The sequence below is a fragment of the Plectropomus leopardus genome, chromosome 22, assembly GCF_026936395.1.
Source record: "Plectropomus leopardus strain MGB_pleo_1.0 chromosome 22, ASM2693639v1, whole genome shotgun sequence".
NCBI classification, from domain to species: domain Eukaryota; kingdom Metazoa; phylum Chordata; class Actinopteri; order Perciformes; family Serranidae; genus Plectropomus; species Plectropomus leopardus.
The window spans coordinates 3,845,001-3,863,092 of record NC_142197.1 but is presented as its reverse complement, the minus strand read 5'-3'; the positions used below and the strand labels follow the sequence as shown (position 1 = coordinate 3,863,092).

The 18,092-nt window shown below is 36.8% G+C and overlaps 1 protein-coding gene across 1 annotated transcript in view; it reads right to left on the bottom strand.

Annotated features, from left to right (window-relative positions):
* Positions 1-940: 940 nt before the first annotated feature.
* The window catches only part of LOC121940889 (calcium-activated potassium channel subunit beta-4-like), a 29,160-nt gene continuing 12,008 nt past the window's right edge, over positions 941-18,092 (bottom strand). Inside the window, exons 3-4 of the mRNA XM_088072863.1 lie at positions 11,861-11,988; positions 941-8,087 (exon numbers count right to left, since the gene is read on the bottom strand). Coding sequence (XP_087928989.1) covers positions 7,763-8,087; positions 11,861-11,988 — 453 coding nt within the window. The 3' untranslated portion in view covers positions 941-7,762. The remainder of the gene's footprint in view (positions 8,088-11,860; positions 11,989-18,092) is intronic.

Sequence of the window (18,092 nt, the reverse complement as noted above, 5' to 3'; positions counted from 1 at the left end):
AACTTGTGGCTATGTTTAAGCACAAAAGCCAGTGTATTAGGAAAAGATTGTGTTTTGGCTTAAAATATTTTGTTTTTGTGGCACCAAATGCCAGCTGAAACAGCTGTTTTTCATGGCACAAACCCTGTTGGAAAAACAGCAATGTCTTGGTAAAAAAAACGACAAAAAGACAACAGCTTTTGTGGCATAATCCCTATTGGAAAAACAGTAATATCTCAGTAAACAACAAATGCTTTTTCATGGCACAATCTACACAGGGAAAACAGTGATGTCTGAGTAAAAGATTGATTTTTTGTGGCACTATCCCAGCAGGAGAAATGGTGATAACCCCATTTGAAAAACAGTGATGTCCCAGTAAAACAAAACAAAACAAAACAAAACAAAACAAAACAAAACAAAACAAAACAAAACAAAACAAAACAAAACAAAACAAAACAAAACAAAACAAAACAAAACAAAACAAAAAACAAAACAAAACAAAAACCATCATTTGTTTTCTAAAAAGCTGCTGGAAAAACAGGGAATACTCACTAAAGAACAGCCACTGTTGTTTTTGTTTGTTGGTCTTGAACAGCTGATCTGCAGCTTGGGAAGCATCTCGATCTATCGTCCTCCTGATGTCAAAGTCAGCTCATTTTTAGAAAAGTTGATAAACATGTAAAAAAATTTACAAAGACAACATTTTTTTTTTCATTGTCTTCCCTCCGCTATTAAAAACTATGAGATAGAATTCAAAGTTTTGGAGACAGAAAAAAAAAGTTTAAAAAAATCTTGAATTGAGAATTTTATTTTGCCAAATCTGAATTTCTTTTAATGTGAAATTAATATGACTGAAAATGAATAAATGGATAAATAAATACATGAGTAAGGATGATTGAGACTGGGGTGTAGAAGTGAGGCTGGATGTTGGACGAGCAGAAAAAGCTGCAGCGTGACTCCATTTGAAGATAAAATGTGTTTTTATTTAAAGATCTCTATCAGGCACTATAGTTATCATCATTATCATTAAAACATGGACGAAGCGGCTACCTGGGTCACATGGTACACAGCTGAGGTTCAGAGGAGATGAAGGACGACAAAATACCTGCAGACAACACAGTGCAGAGTACAAAGGTGTGACAGAAAACAAAAGACTCATTATAACAACAACAACAACAATAATAATAGTAAAATAAAGACTTAAAATAACAAACAGATTCCTTTTTTTCTCAAAATCAGAAATCAGTGACTAAACTTTAAACTGTGGATTAACTCAGGAGAGAAAATAAATCAGAAAATCAACTAAAATCTCATTTAATATCACGTCTGTAAGACTATAATTAAACATGTTCTGCTTTTGTGGTACAGAGGCAAAATAAGATATTTTTTTAGTTTATTTGCTACTGCAGGTCACAGCTTAGCATATGGCTTCAGATAGAAAGTGACATATTCATCTCGGACAGAAAGACAACAACATCTCTTAAAAATACACAGAAATGCTACGTTGAAGCTACATTTTTCGTTGGAGAGTACAAATGATTCAGGGGAAGTCCAGGAAAGAGAAAAAAAAAAAACAGTTTACAAACCTTGTTTATCCTGAACTGAAATATTCGTGAGGTGATACAGAAAAAAAACCAAGCGTGTACAGCAGAAACAAATTTGATTTATAAAAGTGTGAGTGAGCTTTCTGTCAGGCAGGTTTCTATTTTTATATTTGTGAGGAAGCATAATGCAATTTCAAACGGCCGAGGGCTCGACTGCAAAAATCAGATTTTTAGATAACGCTTGATTCCATTTTTGCTGTCAGTTTTATTTATATGTGTGGCTGAGACAGAGAGAGTAATTTGTTGTCTAATTTCAGCGGTGATGTTACTTTTTCCATATTATTTAACGGTCAATCAAAGTGCTCGATGCAAAGTGCTGCACAAAGAAGACTCGACTGATTTTAAAGGGGTTTTTTGTAAAGAAAGCTGAAACATGTATGAATTAATGTATGAAATATAAGAAGAAAAAAGGTTAAAAAAAAAAAAAAAGAAAAATAGGGAATGAAAATAAAATAAAAAAGTCGGAGAGGAAGCTAAAAAGGGAAGACGGGAGGAGAGAAAGGAAGAAAAAACAGTGGACGTAGCACTGACTTTACAAAGCTACATTACGGAGCTACATTTGTACTTTCTGCTCCCGTCTCTCTACATTCATGGAGTCATTCAACTCATTTTTACTCTGTGATTTCCAAATGCCGCATCATGCTGTAAAATCCAACTGAAAAGAGCCACATTTTCTCTTGAAACTAGTCTTTGTGGATCAGTAGGCTGTTTGGAGAACTTTATACGACGTTCGCCTTTTTACATCAGCGCGGTTGTTGGTACAGAGACCCTGAGTGGATATGAGAAAATCAAAAACAAAAACGCTTTTTCTACAAACTTCTGGTGCTCACCACATAGTTTGCCACCAAATATTATCTTGCACACAAAATCTTAATTCTTACCAACTTTTTGGCTCGCACAGGTAACCACTAACGCAGAAATTACATTTTACGAACTGAGCCATATGTCCCGAAAAAGTCTAAGGGGACAAAGGGAAGATATTTTTTGTCCACACATTTCCAGATAGTTCAGTCTGTGAACCACAGTTTCACGTGTACCAGACGATTTTTCATGTGCAGCAGAAAATTTTCATGTGCACCAAACTGTTTTTTCATGTGCACAAGATTTCATTTTTTGGGTGCGGCAGATTGTTTTCATTTGCACAGTTTTTGTTTGCAGCAGGTAGATTTTCATGTGCAACATTCAGTTTTTCAGGTGCACATGAAACATTTTCATACAGAGCATTACGTTTTTCATGTGCAACAGATCATGAATATGTGCACTAGATAATTTTTCATGAGCGTTGGATATTTAAAAAAAGAGAAAAAAAAAAGTGCAACTTATACTTCCAGATAGTTCGTGTGTGTGGAAGCTTCAAAAAGATTTTTTGCCTCCCTTGGCGGTCATGGAATATTTAATTTTTCAGTTTTTTGCATGTAAAAAAAGAAAAAAAACAATCGACTCATCTGGTTTTCTAAGAGACTATTAAAGTTTTGCACAAAATCCTGTTACAAATTGAAAAGACTGAGAATAGTGAAACCTGGAAATACTGTTTTCTGCACTTTATGCCCTAAGAGAAATAAATAAATGTTGTTTTACATTCATAGTTTGTTTTTAGTCAAACTTTGCAAAGGAGAGGCAAAGAAAATGTGACTTCTACTCCCGCTCAGGTCAAACTCAAACCAACAACACAAATGTGAAACATTCAGATATCAACATTTTTCATGGGGCAAAAAAAAAGTGCTACAGCAACATTAAAGTTTACCACAAAACATCTGAACCTGAGGAGGAAAAGATGTATTTACAACAACAGTTGGTTCACATTGAGAACAAAAGCAGCCTCACACTTAAATTTCGGCTGTTTCACTTTTCGTTGGCAGCAACTCGGCTTTGTGGCTGTTGCTAGGCGACGCATAGGTAATTTTTAGACTGTATAGGGATGGTGGTGGTGTTGGTAGGAAATTTGGAGACTTGAGGATCAAAAACTCCCTCTGATAAAAGATGAATCATGTTTGGTAATATCAGATCTATTGTTAACACAGCTGCGTGGCTGAAAATTAATTTTTGTACTTACAACAATAGTTAACACTTTTCCCAGAGTTTAAGAAGAAGACAGATTATTGTGCAGAAATCAAGAAGATGACAGCAGATTCTTGGTTTCACTAAGCAAAATACTGAATGTTAATCCTTGTCATTCTGAATCAAAGCACTACAGTTCACGACAGGCGGTGCAATCAGAGTCTGGTTGCATCGCCGACGACCATTGACCACTTCAGCTCGAGTAAACGACAGAAAGGTGTCAAAGTAAACTCCAGGCTAAGAAACAATCCTTCAACATGACACTAACATGTTTTTAGACTCAAAATATCACGTGTACCAACAGCATTGTACACAAAACAGCCTAAAAAACATATTTCACTCTGCTTATCATGAATGAATCCAAATTTCCTGTCTTTGCCCAAATATAGGAGCTGTGAAAAGATCAAATCAAATCTGCACCACCTGCAGCTGTTTGTCACCTGCACTACATTTCAGTGGGTTTTATTTGCCGTTTACACTTTCAAACAGCCAATCAGATTCACAGGAGGGAAGGAAGCCTCTCAGCTCAACAACAGTCTGCACAAAAACCTTCAGCTCAACCAAACATTGCTGCTCTTGTTAGTTCACCGTCGATTTCTGACTGTGGGGAGCAATAAGTGTTGTCACTTTGCAGGAACTATAAATGCAGAGACATTATCGTGCACTGATGATGGCAGAGTGTCTGAAATTACAGGTTGAACCTGTGCTACACTGTAAGAGAAACAGCACTTCCCCAAACAAAAGGCTTCTTTTAAATTCAGCTGCAGCGGGACATTTGTGAATATAAGATGTAATTATCTGGTCTTATTGCTTATCTAAAAGCAAACTCAATAAAAATACTTAAAAGTAACTCCATTCAGACAACTTATAGTGAAGATTAAACCCTTCAAAGAAAAAGATTTAAGACACCAAAGCTGTTGAATAAATGTTGTGGAGTAGAACAACAAAACAGCATGAGAAGAAAATACTCAATACAAGTACCTCTTATAGATATTTAAATAAATCTACTTAGTTATTTTCCACCACTATCTGCAGTAAACGACTATTGTGATATTTTTGACCCCTCTACACCAGAAGAAAAATAAATGTACCCTGTCTCTTATGGAGGAGGAAAAACAACCTAAGCATCAATAAATAAATGTATATAAATAAATAAATAAATAAATACAGGCTACAGAAACAAAAAATACAAGAATAAATAAATGCTGAAATAAATACATCAACAATTAAATAAAATAACAAATACTGAAGTAATTATTCAAATAAATAAATAAAATAATATAAATGTAGAAATAAACATAGAAATAAATGCAAATATCTACCTCATTAACACACAAAAATAAATAAATATAGTGGTGGAAAAAATACTTGAAAAAAAATCAATGATCATCTTTTATCATTTTATTCATGCATTTATCTATTTATTTCTATCTTGATTTCAAAATGTATTTGTTTCTGTATTAATTCTTTTTTTTAAATTTCCACATTTATTTATTTCCATATTTATTCATTAATTTATTCTTGTATTTATTTATATAATCATTCAATTATTTATTGATACTTAAGTAGCTTAATTTTTCATCCTCCATAGTCTTTGTTTTAGTTTGACTTGAACTTAAGTTTGCTGTGGTTGTGTCCACTGAGCTCCCAGTTTAACCTCTCACCTTTAGACTGGAGGCTCCCAGTTTAACCTCTCACCTTTAGACTGGAGGCTCCCAGTTTAACCTCCAACCTTTAGACCAGAGGCTCCCAGTTTAACCTCTAACCTTTAGACTGGAGGCTCCCAGTTTAACGTCCAACCTTTAGACTGGAGGCTCCCAGTTTAACCTCTAACCTTTAGACTGGAGGCTCCCAGTTTAACCTGTATCCTTTAGCCCGGAGGCTCCCAGTTTAACCTCTAACCTTTAGACTGGAGGCTCCCAGTTTAACCTCCAACCTTTAGACCAGAGGCTCCCAGTTTAACCTCTCACCTTTAGACTGGAGGCTCCCAGTTTAACCTGTATCCTTTAGCCCGGAGGCTCCCAGTTTAACGTCTAACCTTTAGACTGGAGGCTCCCAGTTTAACCTGTAACGTCAGGGCCTGTGGTTTGTTCCTGCTGTCTGCAAATAGCTCTGTGGTTCAAAGACATCACATCATTAACCAGGAGGCTCTTTGGAGTCCCGGAAGCACCAGGAGCCACTAATGGGCCCTCTGATGAGTCACGACTGTATTTCAATACATTAATAAATAATAAAGTTCAGTTATTTAAATTGACCCCCAATCATATTGATTTAAAATTTTTATCTGTCTTACTGTTTTCTTTTTCATTTTCATCTTTCTACTTTTCCACTTTATGTAAAAATGCAGAACTGGAAAATAACAAAGTATTTCAATACTGTATTTATCTGCATTCATGAGGTACTGGTACTTTACTGTTTCTTGCCATTTTGAGATATATTCTACTCTTTCCGTGTTGGATTTGATTTAGAAATATTACAGTTTTTACTCCACTTTGTTAATCTGTCAGCTGGCTGTTACACTGCAGCATCATTTTCATATTTACTTATTAAATTTATTGTAATAAACTCATGAAATAAGACACGTTACCATAGCTGAAACAGTCAAACAGCAATGAGGTGTCATCAACTGAAATATTAAAATACTGTTAACGTAATCATCATCAAACAGTTGCTGGTTCTTTTTTTAAAATTATTTATTGTTTCGGTTTTGTGATTTTTGTTTATTGTGTTTACTTTATTTGTTTGTTATTGTTTAGTATTTATTATGTTTTTTGACCTGAAAGTTTTTTAATTTTTTTTTTTTTGTTGGATTAGTCTGTCTCTGTGTTTGTTTTTGTCATACTGCAAGCCAGAGAGGACCGGAAAAGTACAGTAAAGTAAAAGCAAAAAGCCCCAAAATAATCTTAAAATTATAGAACATGACTGCAACAACAGCAGGACTGCAGAAATTTTAACAGAAAAGTTGTAAAATTGACATTAAAATAGAGCAGTAATGCATATCATGGATATGAAAGAAAGTGATGCCATATTACTGGGAAAAAATCCTGACTTTTTTAAAGATGCTTATAAAATGAATTATTGTTTGACTTGTTTAACTAACATAGGATTTTTAGTAGATACATCATTTATATTTAAATATATATGAAAGCTCAAGAACACGTTATTTATTTGGGGGTTAATATAATTTTTTTTCACATGTGTGCGAGGGCCCGTTCATTGCTGCTTGCAGCTTCAATTTAAGTTTTTTTAAATTGATTTTTTATCACTGTTATTATACAGCCTGTAAAAAGGAAACTTCCAGCTGATATTTCACTTTAAAAGAAACTGGGGAAAGTGCTTAATTTTGTTAATTTGGTAAGTGATTTTGGGACATACCTATAAAACTTAAACAAAATTAATTAAAAAAAAAGTATGAGTGACTGTATATACTATATATTATTGTTAAAGTAGAGAAACTCAAAGCAGTAGAGCGCCAGTGTGACACGACTCTGTTTCTGTTTTGATTGAATTAGTGCCGTGGAAATGGATATCTTTGTACATGGTCCCTTAAAACTAAATAAAATAGGTAATAAATAAATTACCTTTTTCAGAAAGACAGATGGAAGAAACCCTCAATGAAAGTTGCATTGAGTCTTAGAGGAACAGCCTGAAGAAACGTCAGGGCTTTGGCTCTATTTATTTACATGTATGGCTACTGGGACTCAGCGGGAAAACTACATTAATAGAAGAGCTACAGTTAAGACCGCAGTAAAGAGAAGTCTTTCTGTGTGAAGTTTGACTCACTTTACCTGACACATCGTACCTTTGTCACAGCACTGTTGTCGTTATAATAACCCTCCGAAACGCCGGTTTTAATCAGGGGAGTCAAATCAGCAGCATCCAAGAGATCCGGTTAAAACCAGAGGGAAGGTGCTGATGATTCTGCTGAAATCTACAAACAGCAGAGTGGGTTTCCCCTCATCCTCTTCTCATATCCTGGTTTTAACACTTCCGATCACTCAGACCACATTAGACAGCAGTGGGTTGTTGGCGGCGTCTCCAGACAGCGAGTCGACGTCGCCCACCGGCTCGTCTGCATCCTGATTGAACTCCAAGACGTGAAAACACCTTTTTGTTTCCTGTTAATGTTCTCGATCACGGCGTCGCACCGGCACCGCAAACAGCGGCAGGGTCCTTGTCGGCGACGACATCTCGGGGTCAGAGTTTGTTGCGAGGGGGTCTTCGACCTTGTTGCCACGCCGATCCGAGGGCCCGGCTGAAAGGTCTTGGCACACTTCGTAGGAGCATTTCCTCTTCTGGAGAGCCTCGGCTCGAACGGCCAGGGAGCGTGCGCACACCGTCAGGAGCACAATGAGCGTGCCCAGTAGGAGCGACACCATCGGCCAGAGGACACAGTGCAGCAGGACGGTGGTGTCGTGGGACCGGCGCCACAACACGTCGTCAGGCCTGAAATCCCAAGAGAAAGGAAAAAATGAGAATTTACAGCTGGTGTTTCGTCACTCTAAACTCCTTTATTTCCCCCAAAAATATTTACAAATGCTTCTACTTTGCAGTTTTTAAAAAAAATATTGTTAATTTGCTGCTACTTCTGTTAGCAATGCAAAATACTGATAAATGCACATTTTTCCACCTCATTGCAGAGAACATTAAGTCTCTCCCGTCTCCTCCTGTCTTGATTCCAAGTGGACATTTGTGCCAAATCAAGATCATCTCTATATGTTGCTTCACAACAATAACATGGACGTAAGGTCACAGTGACCTTGACCTTTGAACACCAAATTCTAATCACGTCATTGTTCAGTCTAAGTGAATATTTGGGCCACATTGGAAGAAATTCCCTCAAGATGTTCTTAAGATATCGCACAAGAATGAGACGAATGCAAGATCATTTTGACCTTTGACCACCAAAATCTTATCAGTTCATCCTTGACGACACTCAAACATTTATGCCAAATTTGAAGGAAATTCTCTAAAGATGTTCTCGAGATATAACTTTCACAAGAATGAGACAGACAAGGTCACGGTGACCTTGACCTTTGACCTATGACCACTAAAATGTAATTGGTTCATCCTTGAGTCCAAGTGGATGTTTGTGCTATATTTAAAGAAATAACAGCTATCTAAACATAAAGCTAACCTAACATTAGAGAGCTAAGTGGCTTGTATTCCAACATCAACTGGATGGAGAAAGCTAATGTGACGCTAGCAAGTTAAGTTACTTGTATTCCAATATCAGCTTTCCAAACTTTAAGCTATCGCACACTAGCATGTTAAGATACTTCTATTCCAACATCAGCTTTCCAATCATAACACTAATTTAACATTATCAGTTTTTTTGTTTTTGTTTATGCTTCTTTTTTTAACTGGATGCATAAAGCTAATGTAACATTAGCAAGCTAAGTTAACTTGTATTCCAACATCAGCTTTCCAATCATAACACTAATGTAATATTATCAAGTTATGTTTTTCATTACAAAAATGTTTTAGGCAAATTTGTACTCTAAAAATAAACTATCCAAGCATAAAGCTAACATAGAATTAGCCAAGTTACTTGTATTCCAACATCGGCTATCCAAGCTTAAAGCTAACATACCATTAGCAAGCTAAGTTAGTTGTTTTCCACCATCAGCCCGTTAATTAGCCAGCTAAACTACCTTTTTACTAACATCACCTAGCTAAAGTTAATGTAACATTGGCAATAAGTTCTTTGTATTCCAACATCAGCCTTAAGATAACGTAACATTAGCAGGCTAATTTACTTATTCCTACACTAGCCATCCAAACACAAAGCTAACATAGCAAGGCTAAGCTATTTTCAACTGACATAAGCTAATGCTCTCAATGCTAATAAAAATATGAGTATAATCATTTATGAGTTCAACAATATCTAACTCTGCGTAAAGATAGCCTTAACATGGCTAAGCTGCTGGCTATATGATATTAGCTAACGGAGCAAACAGTTAGCAGGGCCATAAGCTTGCTAAATTTATTGTGAAAAATGATATTACTCACAACATATGAATCACTTATTTTCCAAGGAGAAGCTTAGCCTCTTTTATTAAATATTACCATCCAAGACAGCTCGAAGATGAAAATGAAAAGTTTACACAGTGAAAGACCAACTCATTTTACAAACACTGCAGAGCTGCATTTGGAGGTTTTATAAAAGACTTTGGGATATTGCCTAACCTTCTTTCCACCTCTGAAATAATCTCATAAATCAAGTGACTGACTGTGTTTTCATTATCTTTTAAAAAAAAGTGCTCCAGGTCTTTTTCTATGAAACACAAAATAATATCTGCAGCATCAACCAGCTCCCACTGGGCCCTCGTTTATGAAGCAGAGTTTCCTCTTTCTGATCCTTCTGGTGCAGAGATAAAAATAAAACTAGACAAGGTCACAGGTAAGCATCGGCGGTGAATAATAGGAGGATTAAGCTGACACGCTAAAGGAGATCTCCTTTTTCTGTCTCAACAATTTTCGGTCAGGGCATAAAAAGAGGCTGCGCTTAACAGGCCGACATAACCTGAATGAAAAAGAAAATGCTCTTTAAACACTAATTTACCTGCTTTATTAAGTGTATCATTGTAAAACATACTCCAGGTTACAGTAGTTGTTAACCCCTTTATTAAGAGAAGATCTTCAGTTTTTACTGTGCATTATTCGTAATTTCCGCATTCAGATGTGTTCATTTTGGAGCGAGTTAAGGGTCTGATCCTAATTACAGTTGTTACAGTTTGTTTGTGATTTTTCCCACACAAAAGGTTTTAGTATGTGCACATAGTTTCAATGTGAGAGTAGCAGCTGCTTTTGAAACTATTCAAGACAGTGAATGCAGTAAATTTCCATTTCAAAATGTCCCTCTAATGATACCCGGAGTATTCCTCAAATTAGAAGCACAGGAGTCTGCAGGATAATTTAACCATGACCACTTTCTGTTACGGCCATCAGTTTGAATTATTTCAAGTCTGTTTGTGGGAAATTGTGTTTTTTTTCTGTCTGTTTGATTTGACAAATAGTCCTAAACAGAGGTGACAGAAGTACTCACTTTGACTCAATTAAAAGTGGAAATACCACAATGGAGAAGTAATTGAGAACAAGTAGAAGACCTTAATTCAAAATGCTACAAAAGTAAAAGTCCAGGGTCAAATCTGGCTGCTGATGGGGGCTGGATGCCCCACAACCATTTTCTAAAACACGATAAAAATAAAGTGATTCATATTGGGAATTGTTTTTGTACTTTCAGTATACATAAGGGGCCAGAATGCAAAACACAGCATCAAAATAGAGCTTTTTTTAAGTGCCAGTGGAGGATCCTAACTAAAACCCATGTCCTCAAATCCTATAAAACATCTTAAAATGCGTGAAATGTCCTAAAATCTTAGAAATATTCGAAAACACTATGAAACACACTAAAATCCAAGGAACATCCTAAGATCAGAGAAATTGCTAAAGTCATAGAAATGTCCTAAAATCCTAGAAATGTCCTAAAATCTGAGAAATGTTCTAAAGTTCTAGAATTGTCCTAAAATTATATGAGATGTAGGGAAGTAGAAGTATGAAGTGGCATAAAATGAAACTTCTCAAGTAAAGTACAAGTACTCCAATTTTAGTGTTACTTGAGCACAGTACTGAGTTACAATCCACCTGGCGTTTGGGAACAAAACATATAATTTAACCCAAAAGCAGACTGAGTCTAAAAGTGCAGTGATTTAAAGAGCTTAACGTTTTACTTAAGTTTAAACTCCGTGATTGAATGTCTGTTACTGCAATGCACACTGGGAATTGTAGTTGACTTCTCTTATTTTGTTTGACTTTTCTTTGTCTCTTTTGTTCCTTAACCATGGACTCATGAAATAACTTCTCAACTTTTGCACCTCTGTACTGCATAATCTCACTTTTTTGTGCTAAAAAAAAAGAAATAGAAAATGTCACTGTGAAAAATGTCCATCAAAACAGCTAAAAATGAACCGGAGCTATAAGAACTGTTAAATTGAAGTCGAGGGTCACTTATTCTCTGAGCTCAAAGGTTGTAAGGCAGCAAATTGAGGTTTCTGTCAAAAAGATGTCCAGGTAATGCTGCAGGTTGTGGCGTCCCTCTGTAATCTCCCGTGGTAACAATGATCTGTCACTGAGACAAACTTCACAGCATCACACGTCCCTTATTTCCAATTTACCTGCATCACACCTTGAAATAGACTGCAGTGTAAAAGTCTCACCTCCTCTGCTGGTTGAAGAAGCAGGTGAAGGACTGACTGCTGACCTCTTTGGTGAAGTAATTCTCCCACCACAAAACGGTGTCTTTGTTCTTCTGGTTGTCCCTCTCACAGGGAGGGACGTACGAACACTGAGAGACAGGAAACAGATCGATATCAGCACCCTTCGTCTTCATGGATCAATGATACCAATCAACAGTTAAATAAAGAATACTCAGCCTGCTTTGCTTGAGGGCCACGTTTGCAAAATGACAGAAGGCAAGGGGCCAGTCCCAGCACCATACGTGTTTCTAGGATTTTAGGACATTTCTTAGATTTTAGGACTTTTCTGAGATTTGGGACATTTATAGTAATTTCGGAGGTTACTTGGTTTTTAGGGCATTTCTATGATTTTAAGACATTTCTAGATTTTTAGGGACATTTCTATGATGTCAAGACATTTATTTTTAGGATTTTAGGATGTTTCTAGGATTTTAGGGCATTTCTTGGACTTTAGGAAATTCTAGGATGTTCCTCATATTTCAGGATGTTTCTAGGATTTTAGAATTTTAGGACATTTCTAGGATTTTAGCACAATTGCAAGATCTTTGGACGTTTTTAGGATAATGGATGTTTCTAGAATTTTAGAAGGTTTCTTGGATTTTGGGACATTTCTAGGAATTTAGGGTTTTCTATGACTTTAGGACACTTTAGGGATTTTTTGAAAATTTTGGGTATTTTAGGACATTTCTAGGATTTTTCAAGACATTTCAAGGATTTTAGGATGTTTCAGCGATTTTCTCAGGATTTTAGAGCATTTCTAGGATTTTATCGTGTTTCTTGGATTTAAGGACATTTTCAGGATGTTAGACGTATCTTGGATTTTAGGACATTTCTAGGAGTTTAGGACATTTGGCGCTTACCTAGGACCTCCGTCGGGGAATCCTCCACTGGCACTTTTTATGATAAATGCTATTTTAATGCTGTTTTAAGCACTCTGGCACCTTATCTAAAATTACAAAAACAATTCCCAGTGTGAATCATTTTATTTTTATTGAGAATAACAAAATAATTCGGGGGCCAGATTTGACCTGCAGCTGTAAGTTGAGTATCACTGAATTAAGGGGTTGTTCCCCTAACAATACATATTATTAATCACAAATCCCCAGCTGATCAGATTTGGGCAGACGATGGAGGATTGTTGCATCACTGCGGTGATTATCCAGCAGGGGACGCTGTAATAAGGTCAAAACAAGGTGACAAGTTTGATGCTGATTGGCTCAGAGGGAGGTCTGCTGCATCACTCTGTTTCTTCTTCTACACTTTAGTTTTGGTGTCAGCTTTAAAACATCACACACACACACACACACACACACACACACACACACACACACACACACACACACACACACACACACACACACACAGAATCACGTAGCAGGAGGTTGATTGGCCACTGGTCGCGATGGCGACGATGTGATTGGTACACAGAAGGGGGGTGTTGAGGGGAGTCGAGCTGATTGCAACCTAAACTACATGTTCAGCTCAACTTCAGAAACAATTTTACATTGAAATCCATCATAGAAACACATCACCGCTGGAACAAAACTGATCCAAAGTATTTTCTCACTTCATGTCTGTGGCTTTCAGCTACAGGCCCATACAGTTTCCTATGATGTTTTTCCATACGCCCACCTGGAAGCTAATGCCACCCTGGTTCCCTCGTCAAAAAGCCTATGGGATTTTTCTATTGGATTATTGTTGAAAATAAGCTCTCGTAATTATGTAATTAAAAATCTAATATATATATATATATATATATATATATATAGTAAAAGATGAATAGAAAATAAATATTAGCTAAAAATAAATAAATAAATACATGAAAGAAAGAGAAAAGAAACAAAAATTAAACTTATTTTTTTAAATTTATTTATTTATTTATTACAAATTTCCTTCTTTCCATGTTTTTGAAAGACATCAAGCCAATTTTCTCAGGTTTCAAAGTGTTAATTGTACTTTGTTATGTTAAATTCCATCACTGTTAGTTTGTTGTCTGCTTGGCTGCAAACTGCCCGTTTATAGAGAATAAATTTGGTTAATCTTCCATAACTGCCTCTGCTTTTTTTCCCCCTTATTGAGTGGTATGAAATATATAATAAATATATATATATATATAATGAACTATCAGGTGTTCCAGTGGAGAACATTTAGAGAGACATTTGTCCAATAAATCTGTCCAGTATCCTCACATACGAGGACATTACTGCCGTCTCACGATGGTTAAGACGTGATGAATGTGACATCGACCACAGACATGTTTTATCTCCTCTCTGCTGTAAAAGTGCTGCTGATGTTTTTACGATCAGATCTGCACTTGATTTGTTTTTCTGTCTGATTGCATCTCGTCCACATTAGTGAAGGTACAGAGACTGTCACTCTCTCTCTCCCTCTGTGTGTGTGTGTGTGTGTGTGTGTGTGTGTGTGTGCATTTTAGGTAATTGTTGGCTTACTACCCCTCTCAGCTCGGCTCAGCTCTGCAGCCATTCATCCCTCAACACCATTCATCACCCAGCCAATCAAACACGCCTCGCAAGATGACATCAGAAGTGGGTTGCCCTGCCGGATGATTGCGGTTGCTATGCCAACAGGATGAGGGTACAATTATGTGTGCATGCGTGTGTTTTGGTTCCTGAAAAATGGCCTAAATGAGATCAATCCAGAGTGTGTGTGTTGACATGTGGAGGGTTTCTCTGGGACGGCAGGACAAACACTCTGATCAGGACGCCGTTACAGTCTGAACACACCGCGGGCCTCATCGACTCTCAGGTGCGTTGATATTCAACGCAGGGACACAAATTTGGTTTCCCAATCCTGCTGTTACTAAAATGACATACAGTATGATTTAGGCGTGATTGTTACCCAGGGATACGCAACATGCTTTGCTTGGGGGCCACTTTTGTAAAATGACAGGAGGCCAGGGGCCAATCGCAGCAGCCCCATGCACGTTTAGGATTTTAGCATGTCTCTAGGAATTAAGGAAATTTCTCTGATCTTAGGACGTTTCTAGAATAAAAGGACATTTCTAGGATTTTAGGATGTTTCTAGGATTTTAGCAAATTTCTTGGATTTTAGGACATTGTTTGGTACTGTGTGAAAGTACAAAGGAGGACTACATTATGGACTTCATAGCAGCCCTATAGCGTAATGTCTGTGTTAACAGGGCTTGTGTCTCATGAGTTTTCTGCTTGTCATTTATTTACCGATTGTCTTTTTTGTCTGGGGTATTTCTACATTTTGAAGTATTAGGTCTATTTTGTCTTGCCTTGTGGAAGTTTTTAGTCAGATGTTGTTATAAACCAATGATGACAAATACGCATTAGGGATCATTCCTGGCCAATATCAGGTTTTAATAGACACCCAGCAGTCAGAATCTAGAGTACACTTAGACCATGCTATATAAAAAAAGAAATACGATGAGCTGCAAATAACAAAGACGACCTAAGTTAACTAAGCGTGAGAGCATCAATCACTTCCTGACAGGCTGACAGGAACAAACACAGCTCGTCCTGACTGGATCGGTCAAGGGAAAAGCTCTTTGATTGGTCAGTAATGATAGAAGTTTGTCCTGCTAAAGTTTGGAGGCAGCAGAGAGAGAAAGAGGACACTGATGCTTGTTTTTTTTTTTTTTTAGGAAAATTCTGCTTAGTGTATCTTTAATGATATATTTACAAATACAGAATATATGTATACTAAAGTGATTTAGCTTTATAAGCAAACTTAATATGTTTATTAAGCCTCCGTACCGGTGATAGTCGAAGCCGGAGGCAGTATGTTTTCGGCCATATGGACTCAAGGATAAACTGATTAGATTTTGGTGTTCGAAGGTCAAAGGTGAAGGTTTTTTGAGCATGATATCTCATGAGCACCTTTGGGGAGTTCCTTTAAATTTGGCACATATGTTTGAGTAGACTCAAGAATGAACTGATTAAATTTTGGTGTTCAAAGGTCAAGGTCACGCTGACCTTATATCCGTCTCATTTTTGTGAACGCAGTATCTGAAGATGGCTTTGAGGGAATTTCCTGAAATTTGGCACCAAGGTCCACTTGGACTCAAGAATGAACTGATTAGAATATGATGGTCAAAGATCAAAGGTCAAAGGTCAAGGTCATTGTGATTTGACAGCGGCATCAAGCTTAAGAATTGTATAAAGCATTAAGTTTTTGGCCATAATTCAAGAACCTATAAAAAAATAATAAAAAATCTAAACTGAACTGTATAGATCTTGTATGTATAAAGCAGCCATGTTTTTACAGAAAAGGATGGAAACTATAAGTGCAACTTAACTGATTTGCAGAAACAACCGAATCACGATAATTCTATTTTCATGTCTAATGTGGTAAAAAATACTGTGTACAGTTTGCCTCCTACATAAAGAATAAATCCAGACACAGAAATGTAAAAATATGAAGTTATTAACATCCAGACTGTCTACTGACATTATCAGAGCGAGGCGGTGTTGCTGTCACACAACCTTATTATGAATTTAAATAGATAATCAGGGTGTGTGTGTGTGTGTTTGGTCTTCAGCGGCCTGCTGTTGCCTTTCTGTCTGACTCCGACTCTGCACATGGCTAAACAGATTAACACAAGGCCATATCCACCTGTCTGTCTCTCTGTCCGTCTGTCCTCCTCTGAGGCTGGACGAACAGGACAGTGATGAATCTGCAGGTCACCGTGTGCTTATTTTAAAGTAGCTGTGTGTGTGTGTGTGTGTGTGTGTGTATGTGTGTGTGTATGTGTGTTTGTCCTGAGAGATTCATCAGAGCTCAGCTGCCTCCCAACAACATAATTTCCCCCAAACTAAAAAATAAAACATATAATTGTTATGTGTTGATAATAATGTTGATCTCTGAAAGACGAGTCTGAAAAAGTCTTGTAATAGAGGACTGCAGTGGGATTTGGGTCCCATGTGGGTCTTGCAGATTAATTAAAGAGCAACTAAACCCCCAAACGATTTTTTTTCTTTTAAAACGCAATATAAATGGGTATTTAGTTGTGTTGTTGATTGACTGTTGTACATTTGAGTGAAAAGTATTAATATTCTACATATTGTGTATAAATATGCAACACCTTCTCGTCTCAAGTCGTCACATGATGTCAACACAATCACATGGTGGGATTACGCTGCACGTGGTTATTTTTAGGCAACAAAAGCACATGCTGGCCCGGATGGTTAGGTTCAGGCAAAAAGGTACATGGTTAAGGTGTAGAGAAAAAAATATCACATTCAGACGGGAAGTGAACACCAGACTACTGCATGAAAGTCCAGGGTTTGTTGGATCTATCCAAAACCTCTGCTGCCTGCGCTATAGGTGCTTTAATGCTCCTTATATTGAATTATTACTGGCAACCTTTCATCCTGACACCGTCCAGTGTCAGCAGAACAGTGATTGCTTTGTTTGATTTAGCATCGATGTTAGTTAGTTAGTTCATCTGTTAATTAGTTTGTTTTTTTGTTAGTTAATTTGTTAGTTCTTTAATTTGTTGGTTAGTTAATTTGTTAAGCCTTTAGTTTGCTGGTTAGTTTATTTTTGTTAGTTATTTTAGTTTGTTAGTTATTTAGTTACTTTGTTAATTACTTCTTTAGTTCAGTGGTTAGTTATTTTGTTCCTTTGTTACTTTGTTAGTTAATGTGTTATCTTATTAGTTAGTTATTTTGTTTCTTTGTTACTTTGTTAATTCGGTAGTTAGTTTCTTTGTTAGTTACTTGGTTACTTTATTGGTTTGTTTGTTCATTGGTTTGTTATTTTGTTAGCAAGTAAGTAAGTTGGTCGATTAGTTAGTTACTTTCAGTCTGTCCAGATGGTCGGTTGGTTTTTTGGGTCGGCACTGTTTCTCTCCAGGCTACAAAAACACTTCACTGCTTCCTCGTGGAGCTAAAACCTGCACCTCCTTCTCTCCAAAAAAATGGAATAAGTAATTTAAACGGTAAAAACACGAAATATACAAGTACAACATTTTTTTTTTTAAAAATCAGTGTTTTTTCAGTCAATCAGTGACCTGAATGTGTCTACAGCCAGTGTTTGCTTTGTCCATTCTGGGCGACTGTGGAAACATGGCGGTGCAGCACGGCGCTCTGACTGGAAGAGGACATCCTCCCTGTAGATTTAAACGGCTAATTCTGATGATACTTAATATATTATAGTCCGTTTCTGCCAATATATTCCCTTTAAATCCCACACGCTGAATGTT